Raw genomic sequence first — 26014 nt, 5'->3', positions numbered from 1 at the left:
CTTGGAGTCTTACATGATAGTGTGCCTCTACCAATCTATCCCTCTGTTGTGAGGTTTAATCTGTTTGTATTATTATAATGGTATTCATGATGTACACGCGGAAACTATACCCCGGATTCAATGATCTAGCTTAATTGTATCTGGAGACAAACAGAATTCTAGTAGTGAGACTCACCTTAAGGTTATCCTTTTCAGAGACAACTGGAGACAGACTGTATTATATATATTATATTATGAGAGCTGATGATTAAGATTTAATAGAGAGATTGACAATTATTGAGGATTACTCTCTTAACGTTCTATTGGAGGTACACTTCCTATTTTGAATTTTAACACATCATATACACATTATTCATATTTTAAAATATTTTGCTGTTTTTTCTTTTAAAAGCAATATAATAAAAGTGAAGTTTTATATTTGAAATCTATTTTTGAGGGATTGGAGTGCCTCTCACGTTTCCTTTTTCTCCCTCTGTGCATCTACTGTTCAAAACATATGAGAGTGCACCCTATCTAGTGTCACTCTCCGGCCCTTGAGTGCTTTTGCGCTGGTGCGTGGTTCTCTATCCTTCCTGCCGGCACCTGTCCTGAGCCGCGGCCGTCCGCCATCTTGATGGTCTGCGCATGCGCAGGATCCATGAACTCTTATGACTTTGCTTTTAACCTAATTGGTGGATCAATCACCTCTCCTTTATTTAAGGCACCTGTGGCCATGGTATCGTTGCCTGATCTTGAGTCTCATTCACTATGAGTCTCTGAAGGTGTCTCCTGTGTCCTGCTCGTATCTTCAGTTTCCTGCTGGATTACCTGCTCTGCTCATCGGCAGTTCCCATACCCGCTACTGACTCCTGTGTCATGCTCGTGTCTTCAGCTGTCTGCTGGATTACCTGCTCTGCTCATCGGCGGTTCCCATACCCGCTTCTGACTCCTGTGTCCGGCTCGTTTCTTCAGCTGTCTGCTGGATTACCTGCTCTGCTCATCCGCGGTTCCCATACCTGCTACTGACTCCTGTGTCCTGCTCGTGTCTTCAGCTGTCTGCTGGATTACCTGCTCTGCTCATCGGCGGTTCCCATACCCGCTACTGACTCCTGTGTCCTGCTCGTGTCTTCAGATGTCTGCTGGATTACCTGCTCTGCTCACCTGCGGTTCCCATACCCGCTACAGTCTCTCAGCTCTCCTGCTGTGCCTGCATATCCTCGTTGGACAAGCTTCTCCACTCAGCAGCGGTATGCATACTGGTTATTGACTATCAGTTGTTATCCTGCATATCTTCTTTGGACAATCCTCTCTACTCAGCAGCGGTATACATACCCGCTATAGACTATTAGCTGTGATGCTGCATATCTGTTTGGGACTAGCTCCTCTGCTCTCCAATTGTATTTATACAGTTATAGACTCTTATCACTCCTCCACTTATCCGCACCTGGACAAGTCCTCACCACATCACAGCAGTGGTACAACTTGCTATACGCAGACCACTGACTCTCCCGCTACCTACCTACACCTGGACAAGTCTTCCCTTCACAGCAGTGGTACAACTTGCTATACGCAGACCACTGACTCTCCCGCTACCTACCTGCACCTGAACAAGTCTTCTCATCACAGCAGTGGTACAACTTGCTATACGCAGACCACTGACTCTCCCGCTACCTACCTGCACCTGAACAAGTCTTCTCATCACAGCAGTGGTACAACTTGCTATGCGCAGACCACTGACTCTCCCGTTACCTACCTGCACCTGGACAAGTCTTCTCATCACAGCAGTGGTACAACTTGCTATCCGCAGACCACTGACTCTCCCGTTACCTTCCTTCACCTTTTCACATCCACTCTACTCTCCTACCAGTACAGCTGCAAGTCGCTGACTCTCCTACCAGTATAGCTGCAAGTCACTGACTCTCATCTATTCCATTGGCATTCTCTCTCCATCTGCTGTTATATACGTTCCTACTATTCACCCTACTGCCCAGAGGTCCGCTGTGTAAACCCCGCCCCTCTGGTAAGCATTGTCAACTGGTGAATCCTGGGCAGAACTCCTAGTGCCAGTGACATCTAGTTTGGGATGCAATATTTTGCCATGAATAATAGATAATAAGTCCCGCCTGTGTGCCACCACACCTTTCTGTTTTTCGTGATACTCATTCCTCTCCCGCAAGGGTGAGGCCCAAGCTAAGGCTTGACTGGACAGGAGCGAGATCACATAGGCCACTTAGGCTTTCAGAAGGAAAATTCCCTGGCACAAGCTCAAACTGAATGGAGCATTGGTTCAGGAATCCTCTACATAGTTTAGGGTCCCCATCGAATTTAGGGGGATTAGGTATCCGCAACTGAGAAGTAGCAGCTGTTGCTGTGGGCGGAGGGTCATGGGCAGCAGTCACGGGTGCCGGAGGTCCAGTAGTCACTAAGGTATTCTAAATCGTATCCATCCGGGCAGATAAGCTCTGGAGGAATTTTAGAAGCTGCTCTTGATTGGCCTCTTGTTTCTTCCCTCTTCCTACCAAGTGCACCAAGAGATCCCTTTCCGCTGAATCCATGGTCAGAGCAAACTGTAAAAGATAAGCCGGATCTGATAGTAATCTTGATTAGCACTGGTCTAACGAACTCCCCGGTGTTCATCAAGAACCGCTGCAAGGCGGGATGGGTTTAGTCCAGGTTGCAGTCCTCAGGTTCACCTCAAGATGTAGTATAGCGGGAGGAGGAGCAAGTAGAGAGAGCATAGTCAGACAGCCGGGACTGGTACACAGGAGAGCAATGTAGTACAGAATCAGCTGGAAGATTATCCATGTTCCGAACATGGGCTGGCGGCAGAGGTACAGGACAGAGGCAATTCAATGTCAGACAAGCCGGGTCAGGGTCACCAGAGGTCAAAGAAGAGTCAGCAAGCCGGGTTGGTACACAGGGGCAGGAGAGGCAAAATAGGCACACAGGCAGGTACTGGTACACAGGGGTTCACAGCCAGGACCTGCAAGCACAGAGATCCATGAAGGGAACAGGAGCCAGGAAGCAGGTAAGTTGCTCTGACACTCACCGAGTGTCAGAATGAAGATTAAATACCAGGTGAGATTTGAATCCAACCCCCCCCCCCCCCCCGAGTTGCGGTAATGTTACCGCTGAACCCGGAAGTGCGGCTTCCGACATAGACAGAGCGACGCTGGAACGGAGGAGAGGTAAGTCCGTAACACCTTATAGTTTTCTTTACAGCCCTTCAACATAGTTCTATTTACAGCCCCCCCTCCATATAGCCTTGCTTCAGTGCAAGTTACTTACTTATATTTGTCTTTTCCGGTGCCGTTCTGCAGCTTCCTCTCTCCTTGTTGCTCAGGCAAGGAGTGAATACACTTCCTATCTGATCACTGGATTGTAGGGCTGTCTGTCGTCTTTTCAGAGCGCTCAAACAGCAGTCCACAGAGTCTGTGAACCCATTAGCCTTATGCTTTGAAAAATTCAAATAACTGTCTCTGGCATTAGGCATAAGGGGCCACTTAGAGAGGAGGGGCATGGGGCAAGTGCGCATGGTTGTCCCCCTTAATATCTGTGCACAAGTAACAATTTGAGCTGCAGTGCCAAAAAAACAAAATACATAGTGATTTGAACTTCAGTTATCATAGCCACCAACATAGTAATGGTGGCATTGCTCAAGCAACTAGTGGCACAAAGCAACCAAACAAGAGAGATAGAATGTTGTCATAGGGGCGCATCTGGCTTTGGATTCCTCGTGCTTGGATCACCCATAGTAAGGTGGATTCACAAGGGCTTAGTCAAGAGTCTGGTGCTAAAAGAGTAAGAAAAAACACACTAGTATTTGTTGGTCATCTTTGTTTAATATAAAATCATTGTTAAACCAAAAACAAGTCTGCTTCAATTTTTAAAATATGCATATTCATTGAATTAAATTAACCATGAGGTATGAGATAAATTTATAACATCTAATATTTATAATTATAATTTTGCACAAAATGTTAGGCTGCTGGGGGCCAAATGTATCCAAATTTGCATGGTGGCATCACCTAAGCCTATTTAAGCTCAGGCATCTAACCACAAACTCCTTTTCAATACATTTAAATATCTTCTCAATGCTCCCACCCCGAACCCTCCATCTACTATCAGTGCTCAGGATCTTGCTTCCTACTTTAAGGACAAGATTGACAAGATCAGACTAGAAATGGTATCCTCTTCCTCGACAAGCAATCTGCTCAATTCCTTCCCATTACCCTCTGACACCATCTCTTCATTTGACCCCACAAATGAAGAGGAAATTTCTACTCTCTTCTTATCTTCCTACTCTACCTCCTGTCCTCTTGATCCTATTCCCTCGCAAATTGGTAGATCCCTGTCTTCTGTGCTCATTTCACCTCTAACTCAAATCTGTAATCTGTCACTCTCTACTGGCATCTTTCCATCACTATAAAAGCACGTAGTGATTACTCCTATTCTAAAAAAACAAAACTCCGACCCAAACTCTCTCTCAAATTACCCCTTGCCCCTCCAAGCTTCTAGAGAGGCTTGCCTACACTTGCCTCACACGCTTTCTTTCCGCTAACAACCTGTTGGATCCTGTTCAGTCTGGCTTTCATTCTCAACACTCCACAGAGACTGCGTTGACCAAGGTTGTCAATGATCTGATCACTGCTAAAACTGAACGCCATTACTCTCTCCTAATCCTCCTGGATCTCTCGGCTGCATTTGACACCATTGACCACTCTCTTCTCATACAAACGCTGCAATCCCTAGGGCATCAAGACACTGCTCTATCCTGGTTCTCATCCTACCTCTCTAATCGCTCTTTCACTGTTAATTTCTCTGGAGCCACCTCTGCTCCACTTCCCCTATCAGTTGGAGTACCACAAGGCTCAGTGCTAGGTCCTCTGCTGTTCTCTATCTATACCGCTTCTCTTGGAAATCTAATAAGTTCCTTTGGCTTTCAGTATCATCTCTATGCGGATGATACCCAAATCTATCTATCCTCTCCTGATCTCTCGAGATAAGGTTTTGGGGGGCCCAGGGCACTTAAGACAGGGGGGCCCCTAAGATCTAAAATTAAGGGCATAGTGACACATCCTGCGTTACATCACCTACAGCCCACAGTATGACACTTACAGCTCTCCCAGAGGGCTCGCCTAGGTTGTCTGCATAAGAAAAATCATTGTTTCCACAAACTAAAATACTGTCCATTAAAACAATCATCAAAGCACCACATTAAAATTGGTATTGACACCACACATTAAAACTAGCAATAATGCCGCATATTAAAAATACCATTGATAATGCACATTTAAAACTAGCAATGATACCGCACATTAAAACTAACATAAAAAATAAACATTGATAACATAATGCCAATTTTGACTAATATAAATATATATATATATATATATATATATATATATATATATATTAGTCAAAATTGTATAGTACTACAATTTTATTCAATATTTATTCAAAATTGCTAATGGGTGTGTTGATGCACCCTCCTACAAACAAAAAAACCTGCATTGTTGTGTACACCATTGAACGGTCACCAAAAATTAGGATTGTCCCACTAGAATCACAACGTTTCACAGACTCTTCTGCTCTCTCCTACCTGTTCTTCTCACTTTAACCACCTGTGCTGCAGGTTTCCTTAGTTGCGACTTGTCGGGATCCTGGAATGTTGGAGGCCCTATTTGGGAAAAAAATGGGGATTTCGAAAATTACAGCCAGCCCCGGCGTTAAATCAATACCACCCATGATTAATAATTAAGCCTTCCTCCAGCCCCAACATTAAAATAATAGTATTCATATTTAATAAATAAACCTATTTCCCTCCCTACAAACAGCCCCAGCAATAAATTAATAGTATTTGCATTTCAGAAATATACCTATTTCCCAAACCTGTCACTGCCATTAAATAATTCATAGGTACATTTAATAGAGACCTCATTCTCCCAAAACTCACCCCCAAACTACCCCATCTTAAATTAATAGTCCCCACTATTGTGACTCTCTCCCCCTCTTTTTCTTTATACTGTGCCTCTCTCCCGCACTTTTTACTCATACTGTACCTGTTTCCCCCTTTTTCCTCAATCTGTGCCTCTCCCCCCTTTTTTCTCATGCTGTGCCTCCCCCCTTTTTCCTTACTGTGCCTCCCCCCTTTTTCCTTACTGTTCCTCTCTCCCCCTTTTCCTTACTGTGCCTCTCTCCTCTTTTCCTTACTGTGCCTCTCTCCCCTTTTTCCTTACTGTGCCTCTCTCCCCTTATTCCTTACTGTGCCTCTCTCCCCTTATTCCTTACTGTGCCTCTCTCCCCTTATTCCTTACTGTGCCTCTCTCATCTCCTTTTTCCTTACTGTGCCTCTCTCCCCTTATGCCTTACTGTGCCTCTCTCCCCTTATTCCTTACTGTGCCTCTCTCATCTCCTTTTTCCTTACTGTGCCTCTCTCCCCTTATTCCTTACTATGCCTCTCTCCCCTTATTCCTAACTGTGCCTCTCTCATCTCCTTTTTCCTCATAGTTTGCCTTTCTGCTTAATTCCCTTTCTTCACTTACCTTTCTATTAGCTTTTCTTTTCTTCTCCTCTCTTCTGTCTTCTCTCTTCTTGCTTCCTCTCCGCGCTGCTCCTCACTGAATGACAGGCGTGACTTGATGACATCACGCCTGTCATTCAGCATTAACAGAGCAGAGAGGAAGAAGGGACTCCGGCGCGGCCGCGATCATGTGAGTAAATCTCTATTTATTTTTTTTGCTACCCTGCTCCCCCCACCAACGAGGAGGAGCAGCCCAGAACCCGCCCGCAAACCCCCCGTCATACGGGCGACGGGGGGAAGCCACGGAGAGAGGGGGCCCGGAGCGGTTGCTGTCAGTTAAAAACTGACAGCAGGAAAGTTCATGCGGCGGCGGGGGGCCCTTGGAGAGAGGGGGGCCCGGGGCACGTGCCCCCTGTGCCCCCCCCTTAATCCGGCTATGCCCCCCCCGCCGTGTCACATCTGTACTAGCAAGTGGCCAAAAGACAGAGTGCTGTGTTTGACTGTGAGCCACACACACTCCAAAAAGTGTGTGTGGCTCACAATCATTTTGTGTGGCTCACAGATTTTTGCTTTTAAAATTCAAGTGTTCAAATCTGAAAGAAATTGTGTGAGGGGCAGTGTCATAAGCGGCCATAAAAAAAAAAAAAGAAAAAGTATTCTTAACAAACAAACTGTATTAATTTGAAATAAAATGTGGAGCTCTGGCTGAATTGCAAGGTAACATTCCCTCCTTTCCCTTTGTCACTGGGCATTCACAATGTAACAAATTATTTAGACATAGCTAAATAATAACCACTCTCTAAAAAATACTAAAACCTATGTTGTAAGATAACACATACACTTAATATATAAATATAAATGTATACATATATCAATAACACAATTGATCATAAAACACTGCTTTCTTAAGTTTTTATAAAATCAACAGCAGCAGCACAACTGTATAATCCACTATCTTAGTGTGCTAAGTGCATAAACTTCATTCAAGTTATAAACTGCATACTGTTGATGTCTCTCTTCATTGCACAAACTATTCCACCTAATTAAACTTATACTCACATCAATAGATAAAAGCACTGACACAAATAGATTTTTGGCAAAAGGTCACAGTTTATGTATTGTATAAATTATGGAGGTGGTGAAAGCTCTTGCAATAATGTATGGCCTTTTGGCACTAACAACTGGTACCAGGTAATACTCTTTTACGATTTGGCCAGTTCAAAATCTGGTGTCAGTGTAACTACTCCCCTTCTGGACTCACAATAACGTGCCCATAGAAAACAGGTAAAGGGATCCCCTACACAAAGTAAGCAAGAGACACATTGCTTCAAAAGGGCCAGTGACCTGCAGCCAATCAGCGATAGCACCTTATGTATTAGTTGCTGACCGCAAAAGCTTTCCTGCCAAAGCTGGAGTCCTTTAACGGACACCCAGCCTGCCACTGAATGACCTCATTACCTTTTCTAACTGCTGATGAACACCCAACTACCTTCCTCTGAAAGATGTTCCCCATTAATATTACAAGCCCTAATAAGCACCAATCTGAGATCTGTATTATTCATTAATTGGAAGAATCACATACTAATTCTCCAATTGTACAGTCATGGCCAAAAGATTTGAGAATGACACAAATATTATTTTTCACAAAGTCTCAGTTTTTATGATGGCTATTTGTACATACTCCAGAATGTCATGAAGAGTGAACAGATGAATTGCAATTAATTTCAAAGTTCCTCTTTGCCATGACAATGAATTTTATCCAAAAAACAGCATTTCCACTGCATTTCAGCCCTGCCACAAAAGGACCAGCAGATTTCAGGTCAGTGATTCTCTTGTTAACACATGTGAGAGTTTTGATGAGGACAAGGCTTGAGATCACTCTGTCATGCTGATTGAGTTAGAATAACAGACTGGAAGCTTTAAAAAGAGGGTGGTGCTTGAAATCATTGTTCTTCTTCTGTTAACCATGGTTATCTGCAAGGAAACACATGCAGCCATCATTGCTTTGCACAAAAAAGGCTACACAGGCAAGGATATTGCTGCTAGTAAAATTGCAACTAAGTCAACCATTTATCAGGTCATCAAGAAGTTCAAGGAGAGAGGTTCAATAGTTGTGAAGAAGGCTTCAGGGCACCCAAGAATGTTCCAGCAAGTGCCAGGCTCCTAAAGATGATTCAGCTGCGGGATCGGGGCACCAGGCACCACTAGTGCAGAGCTTGCTCAGGAATGGCACCATGCACAGTGAGGCAAAGACTTTTGGAGGATGGCCTGGTGTCAACAAGGCCAGCAAAGAAACTACTTTTCTTAAGGAACAAACTCAGAGACAGACTGATATTCTGCAAAAGATACATGGATTGGACTGCTGAGGACTGGGGTAATGTCATTTTATCTTAATGAATTCCCTTTCAGATTGTTTGGGGCATATGAAAAATTGCTTGTCCGGAGAAGGAAAGGTGAGCGCTATAATCAGTCCTGTGTCATGCCAACAGTAAAGCATCCTGAAACCATTCATGTGTGGGGTTGCTTCTCAGCCAAGGGAGTAGGCTCACTCACAATTTTGCCTAAGAACACAGCCATGAATAAAGATAATCTGAAAACAGAGCGAGGAAAAGCTCTGGCAACCACAAAGACAGTGGCCCAGCATAAAGAAAAAGTGGACTCTGAAATACCGCAACTTCAAGCTAAGATACAGAAGCTTGAAGAAAATATGTTACTGTTGCAAGAATCTAACTCCAAACTCGGTAACAAAAGAGAAACGTTGCTGGCGGAAAAGCAGTTGCTTGAGGAAGGAGTAAAAAAGTGGGAGGGCCCAAATACAGCAGCTCACTGAAGAGAATGGAAAGTTTAAAACTGATATTGCAAGGGTAAATGCAGCCCAGAATACAAATAAAGGTCAATGTCAAAGCGCAATAGTGGAAGCAGTTAAACTGAGGATTGAAAAATTAAGTCTGCAGAAAGAACTTGATGCCAAAGTCCCAGATATACAAGAGAAAATTAAGATCATATCCCAGGTTGAAAATGTTGGAAAGCAATATAAGACTCAATATGAACAAGTAAAGATTCAGCATAATAAGCTGGTTGCCAAAACTATCCTAGCTCAGAGAGCACAAATAGAAGAGCGAGCTTCTCAAACAGAAGTACAAGAGTTAAGAGAGTCCCACGCCCCAGCTGAAAATAGAAATATCTGCACTGGCATACCAACAAGAGTCAATAAGTGGAAAAGAAAAATGAAGATAAACGTCAACTGGAGCAAATCCCAAACATTCTAGCAAAGTTGTCCACAGTTCAAAAAGAACTACAGTACGGTACTAAAGCTATTCAAGACAATATCAGCAGAATACAACTGTTAAGGAAAACTGGGAGAGGTATGCCTATGGCTTTGAGACACCTTCCACTTGGGTTTCACGAAAAGAAAAGCAGTCAAGTGATCTAGGATTACCCAAGATTTTACCTACGCCTCAAGGTACAAGAACTCAGGAAATTAATAATATGTTTGAAAAGGTACCGCAGACTGCGATTACTACCGACTTGCCTCGGCAACAGTTAAAGGAGTTGCAAAGTCAGCCATGCTAGGAAGCTGAGTTCCTGTCCTTGTCTATGGCTCCATTGAAAGTGGTACAGACCAAGGGCTAGATTTACTAAGCTGCGGGTTTGAAAAAGTGGGGATGTTGCCTATAGCAACCAATCAGATTCTAGCTGTCACTTTGTAGAAGGTACTAAATAAATGAAAGCTAGAATCTGATTGGTTGCTATAGGCAACATCCCCACTTTTTCAAACCTGCAGCTTAGTAAATCTAGCCCCAAGTATGTAGCAACAAAAGAAATGAAGAATACACCCCGCCAGCCTCTAGTTCGGAAACAGAGATCTCCAGTGGATTCTGGTAAGACTGTTCCAGGGGAAAAGGGTGCTGGTCGGTGGAATGAACTGAAATGTACAGAGACTGTAGGCTCAGAACCTGGAGATTAGCCAGTTATGCCAAGAAAGTTCCGGCCTCGTAAGAAATGTGATAAAAATGTAATTACTTGTTTTAGATGTGGTAGCTTAGGCCATATTGCTGCTAATTGTTCAAGTACCATTAAATCTATGCAAAATAATAATATTTATGTACCTTGCAGAAGGTCTTTGTATGCCCAGCTAACCTGTAAAGCAGACAAACAGGCTGACAAATTGATGTGTGAAGTCACCATAGAATGTAAAAAGATAAAGGCTCTGCTAGATTCTGACAGTACGATTTCTCTTGTGAAAGCAGAGTTAGTGAACCCCTTACTATGTTACTGGATCCATGGTGAAAGCGTAATATCAGTTATACTCTGTTATATATTTCTTTTGGTATTAAATCTCTTTGTGTTTTGGATCACAACGGACAATCTTTATTGGTATTGAAAGAAACACACATAACAATATAATAGTAAGGGAACCCTTCTTCTGGTGATGCACACACAAATAACTTTTTTATTTCGCTTTGACAGACTGAAACTCAATCGATCAGAAAACTATTCTAACTGACTGACCGCTACAGAAATAAACTGCATTAAAGATAAATCACAGCTATTGTTTTCTAAATAAAATTCTATATTTCATCCTGTCTAACACTCGAGTCACTCTCTACATGCCAATTTAGGAGCACAGCCTGCAAGCCCCTTTCCTCCCTACACGCTGTCTATTCTAAAATGGCAACAAGGGGGGGTTATACATATTGAAGATATTGATACAAAACTCTTGCGAGTTTTGTATATTTATTTTCCCAGAAATTACGTTTTGTTTAGTTTTCATATCCGATTTTGGCACAAAGAATCAAGTCGTGTTTAGGTTCATCTCGGAACCCCAAATCCTGGATCTGTCGGATACTCAACTATTGGAATTTTTAACAAATAAAATTAGTTCAGATACTGCCAACCTGAATCAATTCATACCACTAATTAAACTGCTATAAAAGCAGTTAGAGAAGCTGAAGGAGGATATGAAAGTAATTGATTCTGCTAAACTATAATAAGAAAAGATAGCTCTGCCTGTATGTTTTAAAGCTGTCCTTTACTTTATTAAACTGACATCCTATCTGCCACTGCTGTGGCACTATGTTTTATAGGCATTGCATAATTTTTAAAACTACCATGTGTTTGTGCTGCTGCGCTGTCGCTATATTTAGCCAGGCTTGCTATAGCCTTTGGCCAATATTGGTGAAAATATTGAAAGTTGTGAGATGGTCATTAGATAATAGACTGTGAATGGCTTTAAATGAATGTTAATAATATAAAAACTAATGTATGAGCAAAATGACCAGATATAACCTGTTTTTAACCATTTTTATCTAAATCAAGATCTAAAACCAAAACACATGTTAAGTTTTAAAAACGAAGACATGAAAATGGTTTTAGAACAAAATCTAAAACGAAAACAGGAATGTCTGTGTACATTTTTCAAACTGTACATGCTCAGAAAGTGAATGTACACAACTGTGGCAATTGAAACCAGCAACTTTTTGGCACTTATGATTCCTTACTCCTGAAGAAGCATGACAGGGGAGGAAAGGGGTGTTCTAATGTATTCAATGTACAGTAAGGGGCGTGTTCGACTGGGACGTAGTTGCAGATATGACTGAAAAATTTGACTTTTTTTGAGGCAAGCATGGAGCAGGTGTAATTAGTAGAAAATGATCATGTCGAACAACCAAAATAGTAACAGCTTGTAATTAGAGGTTTGCACATGGTTTGCAGATGCTTATTGAGACTGTCATAGTCGCTCGAACATAGATTAAGATTTGCCGAGTGCGTTGTAACAAGGAAAAAGACATTTCTGTTTTTTTTAACACATGTCTCAATCGCAAGTTATGCTTGCAACATGCAACATGATCAGAATAAAGTGAAAGTGCATGAACCATAAAAATTCATAGTACATATACTATTCATATAAATATAGTAGTAATATAATTCCATGATAAGAAAACCTCCTTGCTGGCTATAGTAGTATGCTGGGGGATTTTTCTCTGTGTTGTTCCTTTCAGGATAACCCCAGCCTTTCAGGGACCTGCTAAGAGCCTATTAATTGATTGAGTAACTTCCACTTCTGTATTGTTTGTGTGAGAAGCATGTTGGTATCAGCAGCTGATGGGGAGTGATGTTGCTGTATTGCCATTTGGAGGCTTCTCGGGTACTTCCTGATAAGTTAGCTCTCAATTTAAAAACACATATGTATGGCCTGAAAATATGGGACTCTCACTGTTTAGAGTTAGGACCACCCTATTAGGAAAGTGCTGTGGAGTGGAGGGTGGCTTAATGACAAGTGAGGCTTCATGGGACGAACGCACTTAAAGGGTGACAGGGTTTGTAATAAGCTGAACACTAACCTGAAGGGGTTAACATTGGGGTTGGGCCCGACCAATGTGAGTTTCTGGGGGAGGGACCTTGTTTGATATAGTAGGCTGCACTTCCTGTCTGCCTCATTCCTACAGCACGAGATCCCACCCACCCACTCCTCGGTTTTTTGCATTTTCCGGATTATGTGGCGGTAGGAAGGCACTGCGTTCAGCGGCTGATTTGTGGGCGCACAGGTAGTTGGTCGTAGGTCACTGTCCCCTAGGTGGCACCAGTAACTCCTTTTTGGTCCTTCAGTGAGGAGGGTCCCTGTCCGGCTCGGTGAGGGAGGGCAGCGTGAGTTTAAAGGGGCAGTCACTCTGACGCCAACTCAGCGCTAGTGATGACGGGATTTGTTCCCCTGTGGTTGTGGACGTACGGTGGTTTGCGCCAGTTCACTTGTGTGATAGTGTTACCAGCTTGAGAGCTGTTTCGCAGTGCCCTTTCTCCTCCACCATAGGTTTAGTTAAAATTAAAACTCATAATAAAAGTTCTCTCAATTTTTAATAACTTATCCAAGTCTCCGTGTGTTTATTTGCATGCAAATGTTTAAGTAATTTTTAAAGGTGTGATGTGAGGTTTATGGTGACATACACAGTGAGCACTTTACATACATTTGCAAATGTATGCAACTGAGACTTTTGCATTTTTATTAGAGATGCTCACTGACCCCCGTGTTTTGGTTTTGGTTTTGGATCTGCATTACCGTTGAGTTCTGGTTTTGGTTTTGGTTTTGCCAAACCGCCATTGCATGTTTTGGTTTTGGTTTTGGTTTTGTTTGGTTTTGTTTTGCTATTTTGTTTAAAAATCAATGTTTTTTGGGCATAAAATAACCAAATTTAGTGCTCCACCTGTTTCTTGGATAAGTAATGTAATTGTAAAGCTAATAAATTATCCAAAAAACAGTTTAATTCCTTGTAGGCCTTCATTAATTCTACACACAAACCAAATTGTCTTCCTCTCCATCTATGCATATTGGCAATGCAGCCATCGTCTTTTGGTGTATATTACACCCTACACTTATAGATAAATATGTAAAGAAATGGACAAAGGCAGTTTGGTTTCTGTCTCTATAGCCCCCCCTCCAATTGTAGAAAAGAGTAAAAAATTCAGCCGTTATAGACTGTACAATATGAATTGAAATGGACAAAGGCAGTTTGGTTTCTGTCTCTATAGGCCCCCCTCCACTTGTAGAAAAGAGTAAAAAATTTAGCCATTATAGACTTTACAATATAAATTGAAATGGACAAAGCCGGTTTGGGCTCAGTGTATGTATGACACCCTACCCATAATGATAAATTGCCAAAACAGCAGCCTTTCAAGATGGTACATGATTTAGAAATGCCCCGAGTCCCTTTCCTCTTTGGGGGTAGATTGCACCCTACACTTAAATGAAAGTTTTAAAAACATGTTATCATCATCATCTGGAGCTCCATCCTCACCCTCATCAGTGTGTACATCATCATCACAGACTATCAATTCATCGCCGCTGGAATCCGTCATTAAAGAACAGTCAGTGTTTGGATGTCTTTGATGGTGAAGGCCTTCCTCGTGGAAGATGTAGTTCATTTTTATAAACATCATTTTCTCCACATTTAACCATCTACGGCGATCACTGACTAAGTTCCCGTCTGTGCTGAACACTCGTTCAGAGTACACACTGGAGGGTGGGCAGCTTAGGTATTGCAAAGCAAGTTTGTACATGGGTTTCCAAATGGCCTGCTTTTCTTCTCAGTAAGGAAAGGGACTGTCTGACATTTCCATATCAATTACCTCTTGAAAATAATCCTCCACCATCCTTTGCATGTTAATACTCGTATTGGATGGAGTTATGGGCAAGGTCACACATTTTTTGGAAAAATACTTCAAACCAGCCCAGATCTTAAACTGTTCTGGTCTGCCCCCTGCTTCTTCCCTGCTTCTTTTTGGGAAATTTTATATTTTACGAGCAGCAGCTGCTTGAGAAACTGAAGGAGGACACGTCGTCAAGCCAAGGCCCAGTTCAGAGGCCAACTTGCTGAGCAATAGCTCCTTGCAAAAGTTCACATCTTGCTCATTTTCAAGCAAAGACTCAATGTAGGTTTTAAACCTTGGATCAAGCACAGTGGCCAAAACGTAGCGATCTGATCTGAGTTCAAGATCTTAATATCTCGAGGATCATTGTGAAGCGAATGAAGTACTTGATCGACAAGGCCAACATACTTTGTGGAATTGCTTGCTTTCATCTCCTCCTTTAGGTTCTCAAGCTGCTTTTCCAATAGTCTAATTAAAGGAATGACTTGGCTCAAGCTAGCAGAATCTGCACTCACTTCACACGTCACAACTTCAAATGGTTTCAGCACCTTGCACAGCACTAAAAGGATTCCCCACTTTGCAAGAGTGAAATACATCCCCCCTCCTTTCACAATGTCATGGCTTGTGCAATACGCTTGGATGGCTTTGCGCTGTTCCTCCATCCTCTGCAGCATGTACAGGGTGGAATTCCACCTAGTTACCACTTCTTGCTTAAGCAGGGCAAGTTAAACTGCTCTTGGAGCTGCTGCAATCTCCTAGATGCTGTGACAGAATGCCTGAAATGGCCTGAAATTTTACAGGCCACCGAAAGCATCTCCTGCACCTCACTGTTAATTTGCAGGAAGCTCTGTCCCAGCATGTTGATGATGTGAGCAAAACAGTGAATGTGATGGAATTCACCCAGCTGTAATGCTCGCACTATATTGTTGGCGTTATCAGAAATGACATATCCTGGGGAGAGTCCAAGTGGTATAAGCCATGTATCAATCACATTTCTTAGTTTGCGTAACAAATTGTCAGTTGTATGCCTGTAAGGGAAGCCGGTGATACAAAGAGTGGCCTGCCTGTGACAAATGTTACGTAGTGGTGTACATGCTGCTGCTGTTCCTGCTGGTGAAGGTAAATGACCAACCCAGTGGGCTGTCACAGTCATATAGTCTTTGGTTTTCCCACTTCCACTTGTCCACATATCTGTAGTTAAGTGGACAGTGGGCAGAATGGCATTTTTCAGCGCAATCTCTACATTTGTACACACTTTTTGGTATAGTTGTGGAATAGCTTTACGTGCAAAAATGGTGTCTCGATGGAATTCTGTAACGCGGACACAAAACCTCAATTACCTGTGAAAAACCAGCTGCGTTTATTGTGGATATTGGACGCAGATCTAACACTAACATGGCAGCCATGGCGTCTGTGATTCGCTTGGCGACTGGGTGACTGCTGTCATATTTGCTTCCCCTAGCAAATGATTGTTTCCCAGTTAATTGTTGAAATGTAGGACTGCTCTTTATCTTGGCCTTCCACCCCCAACAGCAGCAACAGCAGCAGCAGTTGGACTAACGCTTTCTTCAGAGGAATCAATTATAGTGCAGGAGTCATCTAGCCTTAATAAGTGGTATGCAGGGGTTACTCCGAGCGCTACTGAGGATATTGATGAGGATGGTGTGTTGGGTGTATTTTGTAGCCGCCGGGATGTCGGTGACCAGAGGGTCCTAGTTGATGATGGAGTGCTTGTAATTTTTTTGGAAGAACCTTTAGCTTTTCCCAACACTTTGCCATGAACTCTCGTTAAATGGCGTAACATAGATGAGGTTCCAAGATGGTTAAGGTCCCTCCCTCGACTGACTGTGGCTTGACATACATTACAAATGGCTATACAATTGTTGTCTGGATTTGGGTAGAAATAATTCCACACATAGGAAGTGGATTTTTTGGTTTTATGTCCAGGCATGACAATGGCGTTTTTCTTGTCACGTGCCAGAACTGCTGCCTATGGTGCAGGACTTACACAAACAACCTCATCCTCATCAACATCCTCATTAGCACCCTCGTCGCCTACACAAATCTCCCCCTCATCCTCTTCTAATTCCAAAGTGGCATCCTCAATTGGTGTATCACCAGCTACACTCGGGCTGTTCAAGCACACATCAGGAGAACTGCTGAAGGGGCCCTTCTTTATGGGTACACTAACAGAATGCTCACGATTAGACATACCACTGGTGGATGGACTCTCCACAGGGATTGTTGTCATTTCTGATTCAGAGTATACAATGTCCTCTAATGCCTTACTGTTTTCTTGTAGCTTGGCTTTGACGCGTAACAGTAGTTGTTCACCATTTTTAGACTCCAAATTACTTGGTCTTGCTTGGTCACGAGTGACCGTACAAGCAGACGGCTCTGTAACATTTTTGAATCTTCCACTAATAGAGAAAGGCGAAGGCCTCATTCTTTCTTTGCCACTGCGTGTGTAGAATGGCATGTTGGCAATTTTTTCTTTATCGGCAGTTAACTTTTCCTCAGTTACACTTCTTTTTCGCTTCAACACAGTAAATATTTTTGGTGTGTGTTTTTTTCCTAATTTAAAAAGACTATGTACTTTTACATTGCCTTTCCTAGATGACGTACTGGGAACACTACCATCAGGACTGGTGACAAAACCTGGTTGCTGATTCTGCTCATATGTGGACTTCTTTGAATCCATTTTAATGAGCCTAAATCACTTGTAGTGCGAAAAATTGTATTAGATAGATACTGCTGACAACTATGACTTTTTTTTGGCAACCAGAAAAATTAGTGTAAAACACTGGGGAATATTGGACACCCCAAATAACTTGTAGTGCAAAATATTGTCTTATATAGGTACTGCTGACAAATATGACTTTTTTGGACAGCCAGAAAAATTAGTGTAAAACACTGGGGAATATTGGACACCCCAAATCACTTGTAGTGCGAAATATTGTCTTATATAGATACTGCTGACAAATATGACTTTTTTTAATAGCCAGAAAAATTTGTGTAAAACACTGGGGAATATCGGACACCCCAAATCACTTGTAGTGCAAAATATTGTCTTATATAGATACTGCTGACAAATATGACTTTTTTTGACAGCCAAAAAAATTAGTGTAAAACACTGGGGAATATTGGACACCCCAAAGCACTTGTAGTGCAAAATATTGTCTTATATAGATACGGCTGACAAATATGACCTTTTTTGATAGCCAGAAAAATTAGTGTAAAACACTGGGTAATATTGAACACCCCAAAGCACTTGTAGTGCAAACAAATTGAAAAATAAGCCTCCTCTATCCTTCTGTCTTGCTGCTCTAACAATTGCAAATAGATTTTGATTTAATAATGATAGAATTGAATAGATTCAAAATGAAAGAATAATAGAAAGAATAAGGTGTACAATTACTGCTTTGTCCATGCGCTAATACAACCTCTGACCTAACGCTGCTCTCTCCCTCTGTCAAATGGCGATGGATTGCTGTGGAGGCTGGTATTTATGCTTTTCAAATCCTGTGAGAACCGAGCTCAGACATACGAATACGTCACAATGACGTTTTGCCTCGATTTCGATTCTGAATGGGCGGGAGAGTACCGAGCCTGCTCGGCTGGGTACTCGGATAGGCGAAATTCGGATGAATTCGGTTCTCGGGGAACCGAGCCAGCCCATCTCTAATTTTTATTTACAGTAGAAATGGCAGCTCCTTTGCTGACTGACAATAGCAGTGTGCTGGGGGATTTTTCTCTGTGTTGTTCCTTTCAGGATAACCCCAGCCTTTCAAACACCTACTAAGAGACTATAAAAGTGACTAAGCAACTTCCACTTCTGTATAATTAACTCTTAGTTGCCTACTCTCCTGGAATGTCCGGAAGGCTCCAGAATTTTTTGGAGTTCTCCCAGACTCCCGGGAGAGTGGGGAGATCTCTCACATTGTGCCCTCTTTGTTGGTGTGTACATATATATATATATATATATATATATATATATATATATTGTCGAAGTCGTATAATTGGATGAACTAAAGTATATTGGTTAATATTGTTTTATTGGCCGATTGCACTCAGTATGCCACGCTACACGTGGCATACGGCGATCGCATGGTAAAATACGCACGCACACACTCGCATGACAACATTTAGTTATTTATGTAATTCATATTCATATTGGATCCATTACACAGTCATTTATGAGCAGACAGTATTTGGTTTATTATTAGTTTATATAATATGATTATATGTGCACTTCATTGATATATATGGTTCAGATAATAGGAAAGGTGGCATGTCTAGTATCATATTAAAACCCTATTCATCAGCAACTGTCCAGTGCAGTCGGCAAAGAGATCGCACGTTGCATACTTTAGTTATTGATATTAGGGAATAAACCTTTGTATGATGCTGGCTATGAAATGCTCACATCCCCTGGAGAGACGACCCCCACCTTTGGATTCCTTAGATTGAATCAGCCTATGACCTGTTTACCCTGGACCCACCCAACGTCTGGACCTATAGAAACAAGCTACGTCATCTCTATTGTTCACTCTGTAACACTGTACTGTATATATAATCATAGCTGCACCCCCACCAGCCTCATTCTTCACTGATCACAGTATTCAAGGGTAAATTCTGTCCACTGGGCCCGTGGTTAGCGCAGCGTAGCGCAAGCGGTATGTATTTATCTTTTGGTATTGACTGTACTGTACTGTATCATAATATAATTATGTATTGAACTGTTGACTATTTACATCTGCTAAAATAAACCCCTTTGTGCGTTAGAAACACAATACAATCGCTTGGGCAATGCTCATTTGAAAGCGATACAATTACTTTAATAATATATATATATATATATATATATATATATATATTTATATACAAGTTAACCCGTGCATGATACTCGTGCATTCTAGTCAAATCAAGCTACTTAAGGTGTTAAAAAGGTTCTTGTCATGCATTTGGGCCTGGCCCAGGCCTCCTCAGGGGAAAAGCGTTACTTCCCGATGCAAACGCCCTTTTTTAACGTGGTTTTGTCCACATGTCACCACCTCATCATTTTTCTCCATCACCTCATCCTTCATCTTCATTGCCACATCCTTCATCAAGCTACTTAAGGTGTTAAAAACTCCCCACTGTCACCCCCGGCAACCACCAACCACACCCAACTGTCCCTTCTCCTTCAAGAAATATATAGGTCAGTGTATAACTCTGCCCAGCAGGTGGCGCTGCAGCTTGTTTTTTTTTCCCCACACACGCCACTAGGCATTTATATAGTAGATATATTTTTGTTATTGCTTATGTGCATTCATGGAATAAGGTTTAAGAAAATAGAACAACACCTAAGTATTCTGTAAGATATATTGCATTATCCAAATGGTGAGACACCTGTGTTGATTGATCCAGCTGATATGTAATAATGGCGTTGACGAGATCTTTAAATCTAACAAATCCGATTACAGTATTGGGGACAAGGAACTCCTTGCTATTAAGGTTGCTCTTGAGGAATCACTCTATTTGCTTGAGGGAGCCCACTTTCCAGTCTCAGTATTCACAGATCATAAGAACCTCACTTACCTCCAGTTCACTCAATGCATGCTTAAATAACAGGTAAACTTGTTGTCTCCTCCTGTTGGTCATTCATTTGTTGATGTCCACCTTCGCACTAAACTCTTAAAGTCATTCCTCTTTCTGCATTATTGGTGGCCTTCTTTGCCCTAGGATGTCCGCAAATTAATCAAGACCTGTGAAGTATGTGCCCAACATAAGACTTCCAGACGGTCTCCTCCTGGTCTCCTTCTTCTGCTCCCCGTACCTGAAGCTCCGTAGTCCAGTATCAGCATGGAATTTATCACAGACCTCCCATGCAGCCACGAATATAATACTATTTAGGTGGTGGTGGATCGATTCTCCAAATATGCTCAATTTGTCCCCCTCAGGGGTTTATCATCTGCCCCTGACCTGACACGCCTATTCATTAAACACATCTTTCACATCCATGGCTGTCCTCGCAAGATAATTTCAGATCATAGGGTGCAATTTATTTCTAAGTTCTGGAGATCCTTCTATAGACATCTTGGGATCAATGTAAAGTTTTCTTCAGGGTACAACCCACAGACCAATGGGCAAACTGAGCAGGTCAACCAGGACCTATCTTCGAGACATATCTTCACTGCTACTTTTCAAAAAACAAACCTCCTGGAGAGATTTTCTTCCGTGGGCGGAATTTTCACACAATAATCACTTACATGAATCTTCTGGATCTACTCCATTCTATATTGCTTTTGGAAGACACCCAGTTCTATCTACCCTGCCGGAGCTACCAGAATCCTCGGTACCTGCAGCTCAGAACATGGTCCACAATATCTCTCAAGTTTGGTCCCAGGTACAAACAAAATTGCAGAAGACTTCAGATCACTACAAATACTTTGCAGACTATCATCAGAGAAAATTCCCTGTGCTCTATGTTGATGATAAAGTATGGCTGTCTACCCGCAATCTCAAGCTCAATGTACCATCCATGAAATTTGCACCTCGGTATATTGCTCCATTTCCTGTTTCTCATGTGATTAATCAGGTAACATTTAAACTACGATTACCACCCTCTCTCCGGGAACACAATTCATTTCATGTTTCATTGTTGAAACCTTTCTTACTCAACAAATTCAGCAATAAAACGCCTCCTTCCATTCAGACCATCCAGGCTGAAAAATTTAAGGTTGAACCCATTCTTAAAAAATGATCCCTCAGGGGCAAGGTCCAATTCTTGGTCCATTGGAAAGGTTACTGACCCGAAGAAAGATTTCAGGTTAACCAAGCAGACCTCCATGCCCACCGTCTCATGGCTGAATTTCAGAAAAACCTTACAGCTGCTTCTGAGAGAGGGGATGGGGGCACTGTCAGGCGATGTCCCCGGACTAACTGGGAGTACCGTGATCTGTGCACCTCACGCAGCAAAGTCCATACCTCCTTGTGGAGGCCCCTGTTGAACACTGTGGGTGCGTTAGACTCCGTGCCTCTCAGTCTAGTTGTTCCAATACCAGTCAGTGGCAACTTCTATTATTACAAACATGACACATATATGCATATAAATATATATTTTTTATTGTTTATGTGAGTTCATGGAATAAGGTTTAAGAAAATAGAACCATACCTATGTATCTGTAAGATATATTGCATTATTCAAATGGTGAAACACCTATGTTGATTGATCCAGCTAATACGTAATTACTGACGTTGACGAGATCTTTAAATAGATCCAGTTCAATTACAACAAACTAATTGTGTCCTATTAAGGAGGAGACCCTAGTAGTATTTATGTTTTAATGATTGTGTGACAGGATGGACCGCTTTGCCACCCAGTCTGTTGTTGCTGGGAACCGACCGAGCTTACATTGCCACCGTTCTCTTTCCATATCCCAAATGCGTCCCCTAACCGCACTAGGAGATGTTTAAGCTTCTGCCACCACTGGACTCCTTAACGGCATCCAGAACTGCATTCCTTCTGGATAACTGTTGCTGCTAGTGTACCCCCTTGCTGGTGCACCTGGACTGGTAACCCAGACCTCTTCCTAAGGGTAGCTGTAGATGGATCCCCCTGGCCTATCACACTGGCCAGAGCTGCTGAGTAGCAGGCAGAGCGGTGGTACTGGAAAGCTGGGTCCACACCTCAGAACAACCGGAAATGGTTTAGAATTGGATCTAATCTGTAGGTCACAGGAAATTACAGCAGGGAAGAAGTTGTCAACCAGGTCTTGAAGCAAGTGATGTTCATTTAGCTCAAGTGTCCTGACGAGGACAGGTCACACTGATTGAAGGTACCAGTGATCAGAAAGTCAGATGGAACAATAATGATACATTTCAGCACAAACCAGTGCTGTTTTGTACAGTTTTGGACACAGCCTAACAGGGGGTAAGCCAGCCCCCTGAACTCTTTGCTGACCCCAAGAAGTCTGAGTTATTTTTAGTATCAGTATGCAATATGTTTCCCCAAACATGGATTTAAATGCAATTTATACTTAACAAAACTTACACTTATCTGCGATATCACAAAACCTTTTCTGAGCATTATTCAGACAGTATCTGAGATGCATGATACAAGCCACACAGACAGAGAGTCAGCGCTCCCACTGCTGTGTATAAAGGTTTAACAAATGTGTTGGCCACTGAGATTTAAAGGTCTAATTAACATGAGGTACTTTCTTTAGAAAAGTTATACAAATCCAATCATGGCATCCTGTCTCAGAAGTTACAAATCAATACCTCAGAAATTAAGACATTTCCTATACACAGTGCCACACGATATAATAGAATAAGTACATTTCTAATACACAGTATCAAAAATCAGTACATTTGCAACGATATAAATTGGCACACTGTGTTAATAATTTAAATATATTATTACAATAACTTATTTATAAGTGATCCAGCCACAGATTGACTATCAACTATACTGATATATGTGCAGTTTGGATACAATGGATAATTCAACCACAAATAGATCAGTGCACTGGTCAGAGCTTATATATATATATAATTTTTAACATATGCGTATTTATAAGTGGTGTGTTTTTGACTATTGATTCATAAACTTTCATCGTTTATTTTTTTAACTGTATTTTATCTTTTCATTGTTTTGTTCTTTATAGTTAGTTTTGTATGTAATAAAGGTTGATACATTTTAATTCCATGAACTCATCATTTTGAGATCAGTGTCTCTTTTTCCAGCGCTGTTTTGCTGTATTTTTGCATGACTCAAAGACAGCAAAAGATGCACACTTGCTGTGTCCTAGAAAGTACTACTTAAAAAGCGGTTTAATCTCTGAAAAATATGAGTGCATTTACCTATTGAAACAACAATAAACATTCTTTTAACAGTTCTTCACTTTATTGATGCTTATTTGTCCTTACATATTACAATACTGACATTGTCTGGTGTGACACACAAATAATTATCCAAAATTGCGATTGGGGAGGCTGGCCTGATGGAAGTGTATTACGGGGTAACTGCAGTGCCGTATCTAGGCTGGGACAGCAGGGGTAGTGCCCCAGGGCCCCCAATAGACAGAACTTCAAAATCCTCCAGCACTTTTAATGCAAATAGACAAAAATGGATTACATGTGTTATTTATGTTTAAAAGCAATCGATTTTGCAAATTTTTTGAAATTAGCACCTGCTAGCATTACTCTTGGTTTTATGGGATTGGACACCTTTGCTCAGCGGTTGTGGATATCATCAACTAATTTATTGTTATGTTATTTCTAAACTATCCTGTTATCGTCACTACAACGCCTAAACAATACACCAACATTGTAAAAATCTGTGTGCGCCTTTCCTATTGTTGCTATTTATTTAAGTGTGCTCTAAAAATCATGACTAGCTGATAGTGTTAATACTCTTGCAGTTCATTCATAACTTATATCTTATGTAGTAGCTGCAGTACAGAAAATGTAACGTATTATAAAAACCAGCATAGCACTTCTTACTAGAGCCCCATTCCAATGCGCTGCCATGGAGCCCCATCAATCTATGCTACAGCATTGGGTAACGCCTTGGACAATCTTACCACAACAATCAAGGTCTGTGTATAATCCAGTTAAAAGGATAATTCCTAATATATGGCCTTGTGTAAGATTAATGCTGTTGTAAACAGAGGGGGCTTACATGAAAATCATGTGTTGACATTGCAATATTATGATCCATATTATAGAAGCATTAAGATCTGATACTTGTGCAGTACTAACTTTATACTAACATACCTACCCTTATACACACTACAGCTCTCTATAATGAACTATTGCCTAGAACATGAAAGCTCTTGACTTTTAGGTTTACCATTGACCCATATACCTGTAGCATTGTGATCACCGATTCATATGATTCACTGCAGCTTCTTGATGACCAAATATATATATCTATATCTATCTATCTATCTATATATATATATATATATATATATATATAGTTATACTGATATATTTTTATTCTGACCCATGAAAAGCACACTGTTGACGAAGCAGTAGCCTAGTACATAACATTGTGTATGATAACATTAAATACATAAGTGACAATAATGCATCAACTGCAAGCAAGCTATACTACACACGTTCTACAGCATACAACTTGCTCTGAATCTTAACACAGCCATATCTTGCTCTGGTCTCATGCAGGGTTGGATGCATGTACGTTTAATATACACTTGATATCAACCTGGCACATATGCGTCTTTTTTTGAGTGCCTTTTACGTCTACATTTTTTACGTAAAATGCATTTAACTCTACTTCAGGCTCCTAATTTATAAATAAATGTGATATTTAGTTATAAGTTAAGTTTATATTTTATAAGACAGACACATTTTTTGTACAGCCAGGGGATATATAATAAAAAGAATTTCAACTACACTTACTGCAATATTTATTTGCAAGAATAAAATGTGTTTATAAGACAGATCATTTTCTTTCACAACAATAAAGTATATTAAACTAATTTGAAACCACACCTACACACCTTTTGTGGTATATCAATGAAAAAGAGTAATTTATAATATAAAAAAATTATAAATACATAACATTATTATTTTTATAGAATAGAAAAACAATTCCTACCTGTGTAACACAGTGCCTTTTTCTTTTTCGTGCAGGTGTCATCATTCCACTTTCCTACATCCTTATCTCGATAAATATATATCTCTACACAGTCTTCATTGTTCCCTTTATCGTTTGGTTCCCTTTCACCCCAGTTTTCTGCTTCATTTGTAAGTGTTTTATTGGTTCCCACCCAAGTCCATACCCCGTTGATTTTCCTGATCCCTATCCAATAGTGAGGTCGGGTTTTGGGGAGTGTATTTTTAAGGTGTTCAATCTCTTTTTTGTTCTGTATTGCCACAAGATCAGTATAGTTAGTCTGACAAAATTTTCGAGCATGCTCATATTCCATGGGTTCTGTTGAGAAGTGATATGTCCAGCAATGAACAGTAGAAAACTCCAGTGCAGCTGGAACAAACAAGAAAATTACTAAGATATAGGACTTCATAAAGTATATAATCGAACATATTTTTGAACCTTATTTTACAAAGTACTGCAGCTTACAAACTATAGTTTTGTCATGATCATAGTTCAGCCAGATATGGGGGTATATTTACTAAACTGCATGTTTGAAAAAGTGAAGATGTTACCTATAGCAACCAATCCGATTGCATTTATCATTTATTTAGTACATTCTACAAAATGACAGATAGAATCTTGTTGGTTGCTATAGGCAACATCTCCACTTTTTCAAACATGCAGTTTAGTAAATATACCCCATAGATTAAAGGTTTATACTGCTAAAAAATATCTTTATCATGGTGATATTTATCGGGTAG

The 26014-nt window shown here is 41.1% G+C and overlaps 1 protein-coding gene across 9 annotated transcripts in view; it reads right to left on the bottom strand.

Annotated features, from left to right (window-relative positions):
* The window catches only part of SELL (selectin L), a 470693-nt gene that overhangs the window by 321456 nt on the left and 123223 nt on the right, over positions 1-26014 (bottom strand). For all 9 annotated transcript variants that reach the window (XM_075182749.1, XM_075182751.1, XM_075182754.1 and 6 more), the window contains exon 3: positions 25257-25643. In XM_075182749.1, the coding sequence (XP_075038850.1) occupies positions 25257-25643 (387 nt within the window). The remainder of the gene's footprint in view (positions 1-25256; positions 25644-26014) is intronic.

The sequence above is a fragment of the Mixophyes fleayi genome, chromosome 8 (assembly GCF_038048845.1).
Source record: "Mixophyes fleayi isolate aMixFle1 chromosome 8, aMixFle1.hap1, whole genome shotgun sequence".
NCBI classification, from domain to species: Eukaryota; Metazoa; Chordata; class Amphibia; order Anura; family Limnodynastidae; genus Mixophyes; species Mixophyes fleayi.
This window is presented reverse-complemented; position numbering and strand designations above follow the sequence as displayed.